This window comes from Nanorana parkeri, unplaced genomic scaffold, assembly GCF_000935625.1.
Source record: "Nanorana parkeri isolate BGI_ZX_2015 unplaced genomic scaffold, ASM93562v1 scaffold474, whole genome shotgun sequence".
In the NCBI taxonomy this organism is placed as follows: Eukaryota; Metazoa; Chordata; class Amphibia; order Anura; family Dicroglossidae; genus Nanorana; species Nanorana parkeri.
The window spans coordinates 260,560-267,607 of record NW_017306742.1 but is presented as its reverse complement, the minus strand read 5'-3'; the positions used below and the strand labels follow the sequence as shown (position 1 = coordinate 267,607).

Below are 7,048 nucleotides of genomic sequence, written 5' to 3'. Positions count from 1 at the left end.
TCTGTACTATATAAATGTATAATAATTAGGGATGTACCGATACCTATACTAGTATCGGTGCCGATGGCGAGTACTCGTACTCGCCCAAATGCTTCGATGCCTAGCCCAATACTTCCGGTACCAGAAAGCCGGGCAACGAGTCATTACACTCTGCCTGGCTTCCTGAATGGGACGTCCGGCATTCGGTATCGGCGAGTACAGGAAACAAATATCGGTACTCGATACCAAAAAAACGGTATTGGTGCATCCCCTAATGATGATGATAATAATAATAGTGTGTGTGACTGTGGGGGGACATTAGAGTGTAAGCTCCTCTGTACAGAGACTGATGTGACTGGCTCAGTGGTCTCTGTACAGCATTAAGGTATATGTTCTCTGTACAGTGCTCCCCTGGGGTAGAGTGATGTAAATATGTATGACTTTGAGAAATACATTTGAGTAGTATATTGCATAGCGAAGTAATTTGTTTTCCAAGTGGTTATTACCTTTTTGTTTTATTTCCTGATGCAAAGACTCTTGAAGTATCTACTGTGTCCAGTTAGCAAATCTTACTTCTCCCATCCATGGCACTCAAAGTCAGAACCAGCACCACAGGGCGCAGGACTTACTACAAGAGTCTGTAGAGACATACCGGAATACTATGGGTGGAATGTATCAATACTGGAGCAGTTGCCCATGGCAGCCAATCGGCTCCTCTCTTCACCTTGTTCAGTTAAGCTTTGTAAATGAAAGAGAGAAGCTGATTGGTTACTATGGGAAACGGCTTCAGTTTTGATCAATGTGTTTGTGCATCTTACCCCCTCACATGGAGATACGACCGGCTGTGAGGAATGTCTTTGTGTCCAGTTTGTTCTCTGTGGTCAGTCTGTTTTTTCTTTTTCTCGCTCATCCAGAAAGCGGTGGAGGAAGAAATGGAATCGTTACAGTCCCGGGTAGAGTCTATACAACATGTGCTCTCCGATCTTAAGATCCAGCTCTACGCCAAGTTTGGAAACAACATCAACCTGGATGCGGATGACAGCTAAATCAGTGCAATGCAGCATAGATTTATTTTTCTTTTTTCTAAATTTTTCTTTTTATTTAATTGATTGCACATTATAAATATGAGGCCAGATTGCTTGAACTCCCCTGATGAGGAATTGGTTTTTGCAGCCATTGTGATCCCCTAAGAACCATTGTCAAAGGGCAGTTCATCCTTGTGGACTGGGTACGCTTTCATGCAGCCACACATTAGAATGTGATTGTACATCTCCTTATAGACACAATAATATTTGTACATGGTCCTATTCGAACGTTGTATTTTATATCTCAGCAGGTAGGCTTCACCACTACACAGATGTTGATACTCTATGTGAGATTGTACAGCCAGGTTGTAATGTTTGAGGACAGCCTAGAAAGTGAGGTAGAAAGTGAGTATGTCTTTCTTCTATCTTAAAGAGACCCTGTCAGCCTCTTAAAAAAATCATAGTTGAGGTTCCCTGCCATAGAAGAGGTATTATATGCACCATTCTGGTGGTCCGTGTCTCTTTATTTTTCTCTGCACAGTGCATCCTCCGTAAGACCCTTCAGCATTTTACACTTCTAGGAGTGCTGTATGTCTGCGGAAGCCCGTCAGGCTCCCACCGGTCTCGGGCCGGGGTCAGGCTCCCACCGGTCTCGGCAATGGACTCTAGGCGTGTCCCTTTCTCCAACCCCTTCATTACCACAGGACAGGATAGAGGAAGGCATCATGGCACGTGGTGGGAGACGCAGACATCCTACACTCCTGGAAGTGTCAAATGCTGAAGAGTCTTAAGGAGGATGTAGCACTGCAGCATAGATCTGAGACAGAGGGTAGTATTATACCTCTTCTATGGCAGGGAGCCTTTTCTGCTCTTCAGCAGCTTTTTCTGTTTGCGATCTCTAGGAATCATTTCAGTACGGCTCACTCAGTGAATTTTAGCCGAATCCTTCACCTTAATGTCATTGATTCCCCCTGAATGGATACGCTAAATTGTAGTTCCATAAGTGTGAGGTTACTGGTATAGAAGATCTGTAGATCACATGGAGTGGAGTCATGGTCAGGATTGGACGGTGCTCTCTCTCTTTGTTCTATTCTTATCATTATAACCCAAAACCTGACACGGGCCGTATGTAAACCTTGCCTGACACGTTGCATTCTGAGAACACGGCCTGTAGCATTCACCCCGGTAAATGTATTGTGTAAGTGCAAAATAAAACAGCATTCTGCCTTTCAGATCTTTCTTCTGTCATTTCTTTTTTTCCTCCTACAGTTTCGGAAATAGAATTTCATAAAATAACAAAACTTCTTAGTGTTATGCAATTTTAATGTCTCGAAGACCGCTGTGCTTTCTGAAGAAGTGCTTTGGGCGTGTGTTAACATTTTAATGCCTTGTTTGCAGTTCTAAATTTCGGGCCTCCTGACATGCCAGCCAAGTAATAAACCCGTGAAATGAAAAGGCTGTTTTGTGCTGTATTGTTTCTGGAAAATAAAACAAAAATGTTCTTTAAAAGTCTGGGCCTTTCTAGACATTGTTCATGGCAAAGCTTTTATCATGCATTAATAGGCATTGTGAGGCAACTCAGAAACTCTGCATTGAGAAATAAAAATGCATTGCACAGCATTGGGGAAACAAATTCCAGCATGTCACTTTTTTGGTGCATGAATGTCTGGATGGAATAAAAAAAAAATCTAAAAAAATCTTGCCGGGGTCGGTCTCGGGCCGGGGTCAGACTCCCACCGGTCTCGGGCCGGGGTCAGGCTCCCACCGGTCTCGGGCCGGGGTCAGGCTCCCACCGGTCTCGGCAATGGACTCTAGGCGTGTCCCTTTCTCCAACCCCTTCATTACCATCGGGGTCGGACCGCCGCCAGGTTCAGACTCCCACCGGTCTCTGGCCGGGGTCGGACTCCCGCCAGGGTCAGACTCCCACCGGGGTCGGACTCCCGCCAGGTTCAGACTCCCACCGGTCTCTGGCCGGGGTCGGACTCCCGTCGGACTTCACTCAGGAGAATTAAGCACTTGACTGGAGTTGCCCTTTAACATATAAAGCCGTTTCCATCTCCTATAGCGCTGGCCTATTGCCGGTGACAGTCATTATGTACACTCTGCAAAGCAACATAAACATTGTAGACGTACTACAAAAACTACACGTTACCCCTTCACATTTTTATCTGAAAGCGGCGAGTTCTATAACCGGCGTGACCAATTCCCCGGCTTGATATTTTTTCTTTATTTCCTCGGAGTGCCATTCCGTTCTCACACATTACCTCCATTACAGCAACATAATCTACATTTAAATATGACATTTCTGGGGGGAAACGCATCCGATTTTATTTTATGTATTTGTTTTGTGATTACATTGGTTCTGACACCGGAGGCCCCCGGGCTAGAAGGCGCCGAAATACCCAGTGTAGATAATTGACTGAGTGCATAAGCTGAGTGCGCGGCACGTCGGGAACCGTCAGCGTGAAATTGTTTAAAGGGAGGAGGTAGAATCAAACCCTTGTGTAAGAGCCTCTCGGATCTGCGCCTGGAGGAAGCCCGGGGCGCTTCCATTCCTCCCGCATTCTATTTAGATTCGGGAAAATCACTGGCGGGCGCAGCCTTCTCTTTCTTAATGTCGCTGCTCTCTGCCATATTGTGATAAGTATTTTTTTTTTTGTACAGATCCCAGGCTTAGACCTTTTGTTTATACTGTGGACACTTTACAATCGGTGTGTGCGTTTAGCTTCCAATGGGCGCCGCTCCAGCAAAGTTCTGTTGCTGTACTTTCTAATTGTATCACTGAAATAGTTCAGTATTTGGCAGGAAGTTGTGGCTTTTTAGCAACATAGAGAAATAGCTGTTTTATAAAAGGTAAAAATTAAAAAATAAATCTATATTTCTATATTGAATTTCTATAAGTTCTATCCCACGCCTAATAACCAGATCCATCTAGAGGTTGGTAAGCTGAAGATGCCCATAGGATGTTCTTCCTCAATGCACTGACACCATTTCACTCAGCCCTGTGAATATGCACCACTCTCACAGAGCCAGCCCGCCCGCCCTGTGAATATGCACCACTCTCACAGAGCCAGCCCGCCCGCCCTGTGAATATGCACCACTCTCACAGAGCCAGCCCGCCCGCCCTGTGAATATGCACCACTCTCACAGAGCCAGCCCGCCCGCCCTGTGAATATGCACCACTCTCACAGAGCCAGCCCGCCCGCCCTGTGAATATGCACCACTCTCACAGAGCCAGCCCGCCCGCCCTGTGAATATGCACCACTCTCACAGAGCCAGCCCGCCCGCCCTGTGAATATGCACCACTCTCACAGAGCCAGCCCGCCCGCCCTGTGAATATGCACCACTCTCACAGAGCCAGCCCGCCCGCCCTGTGAATATGCACCACTCTCACAGAGCCAGCCCGCCCGCCCTGTGAATATGCACCACTCTCACAGAGCCAGCCCGCCCGCCCTGTGAATATGCACCACTCTCACAGAGCCAGCCCGCCCGCCCTGTGAATATGCACCACTCTCACAGAGCCAGCCCGCCCGCCCTGTGAATATGCACCACTCTCACAGAGCCAGCCCGCCCGCCCTGTGAATATGCACCACTCTCACAGAGCCAGCCCGCCCGCCCTGTGAATATGCACCACTCTCACAGAGCCAGCCCGCCCGCCCTGTGAATATGCACCACTCTCACAGAGCCAGCCCGCCCGCCCTGTGAATATGCACCACTCTCACAGAGCCAGCCCGCCCGCCCTGTGAATATGCACCACTCTCACAGAGCCAGCCCGCCCGCCCTGTGAATATGCACCACTCTCACAGAGCCAGCCCGCCCGCCCTGTGAATATGCACCACTCTCACAGAGCCAGCCCGCCCGCCCTGTGAATATGCACCACTCTCACAGAGCCAGCCCGCCCGCCCTGTGAATATGCACCACTCTCACAGAGCCAGCCCGCCCGCCCTGTGAATATGCACCACTCTCACAGAGCCAGCCCGCCCGCCCTGTGAATATGCACCACTCCCACAGAGCCCGCCTTCTCAACTACAGCTCAACATCCAAACAATGTAACATCATTATTGCTTCCTGGATGCAATGCATGATTGGATATGGAGTCTAGAGCAGCGTTTCTCAACCTTTTTTCAGTCATGGCACCCTTTAGAAGTATGCAAAATCTCAAGGCACCTCAGTTTATATTGTAAAAAAACAACATGAGGCAACTCCAAAATCCAAACCAGACCGTTATACCAGATAGGGGTCTGGTATAGATTTTAAGGGGGAATCTCATGCAAAAAGACACAAAAAAATAGGGTTCCCCCTTCACACCGAGGTCCCTTTTACATCAGGAGCCCCCATTTACATTAGAAGCCACTTTCATATCAGAAGCCTTCTCCTTTGACAGAGACCCCTATATCACACTACAAGCCCCCTTGTACAAGTGAACCCCCTTTCTTTCACATCAGAAGCTCCCCCCCTTCATATCAGCTTTTTCCGCCTTCACATCACAGCCCCCTATTACATCAGAAGCTTCGTATCAGCTCCCTCCCTTCTTCACATCAGAGCTGCCTTTTTTTCACATCAGAAGCTCCCCCCCTTCATATCAGCTTTTTCCGCCTTCACATCACAGCCCCCTATTACATCAGAAGCTTCGTATCAGCTCCCTCCCTTCTTCACATCAGAGCTGCCTTTTTTTCACATCAGAAGCTCCCCCCCTTCATATCAGCTTTTTCCGCCTTCACATCACAGCCCCCTATTACATCAGAAGCTTCGTATCAGCTCCCTCCCTTCTTCACATCAGAGCTGCCTTTTTTTCACATCAGAAGCTCCCCCCCTTCATATCAGCTTTTTCCGCCTTCACATCACAGCCCCCTATTACATCAGAAGCTTCGTATCAGCTCCCTCCCTTCTTCACATCAGAGCTGCCTTTTTTTCACATCAGAAGCTCCCCCCCTTCATATCAGCTTTTTCCGCCTTCACATCACAGCCCCCTATTACATCAGAAGCTTCGTATCAGCTCCCTCCCTTCTTCACATCAGAGCTGCCTTTTTTTCACATCAGAAGCTCCCCCCCTTCATATCAGCTTTTTCCGCCTTCACATCACAGCCCCCTATTACATCAGAAGCTTCGTATCAGCTCCCTCCCTTCTTCACATCAGAGCTGCCTTTTTTTCACATCAGAAGCTCCCCCCCTTCATATCAGCTTTTTCCGCCTTCACATCACAGCCCCCTATTACATCAGAAGCTTCGTATCAGCTCCCTCCCTTCTTCACATCAGAGCTGCCTTTTTTTCACATCAGAAGCTCCCCCCCTTCATATCAGCTTTTTCCGCCTTCACATCACAGCCCCCTATTACATCAGAAGCTTCGTATCAGCTCCCTCCCTTCTTCACATCAGAGCTGCCTTTTTTTCACATCAGAAGCTCCCCCCCTTCATATCAGCTTTTTCCGCCTTCACATCACAGCCCCCTATTACATCAGAAGCTTCGTATCAGCTCCCTCCCTTCTTCACATCAGAGCTGCCTTTCTTTCACATCAGAAGTCCCCCTTTCATATCAGCTCCCTCCCTCCTTTACATCAGAGCCCCCCTTTCACATTAGTGTTCCCATTCACATCAGAAGCCTGCTTGCACAATGGAAAGGCATGACGCTCTACAAAAATTTCAAGGCACCCCTGAGAAAGGCTGGTCTAGAGAAATGGAGATTGTATCACCTCAAGCAACAGGGAAAGCACACTGGGAATCCGGGAAGTTGTTGGATGTGATGGGCAGACGGAGGGCAGCGCTCACTAAAGGAATTTTGTATTTTGACTTCTGCCTTTTTTTTTTTTTTTTGTCTAAGGGACAACAAGGAAAGTCTCCCAAATGGAGCACAAGAAACCTGACGTTCTGACCATTCCTTACTCTTTACTCTTTCAGTTGCCCATGGAATTGCATCAAGCTGCTTCATAGAAACATAGAAGCGTGACGGCAGAAAAAAGTGGCCCGTCCGGTCTGCCCCTTTTGAATTTTTTTAAAATGTATTTTAAGTTTATTTTTTTTACATTTATTTGAGTATAGAGCTAAGAT

At 47.7% G+C, this 7,048-nt stretch overlaps 1 protein-coding gene across 1 annotated transcript in view; it reads left to right on the top strand.

Moving 5' to 3' along the window:
• The window catches only part of PFDN4 (prefoldin subunit 4), a 7,418-nt gene extending 6,315 nt beyond the window's left edge, over window positions 1–1,103 (top strand). Inside the window, exon 4 of the mRNA XM_018560690.1 lies at window positions 894–1,103. Coding sequence (XP_018416192.1) covers window positions 894–1,025 — 132 coding nt within the window. The 3' untranslated portion in view covers window positions 1,026–1,103. The remainder of the gene's footprint in view (window positions 1–893) is intronic.
• Window positions 1,104–7,048: the final 5,945 nt, after the last annotated feature.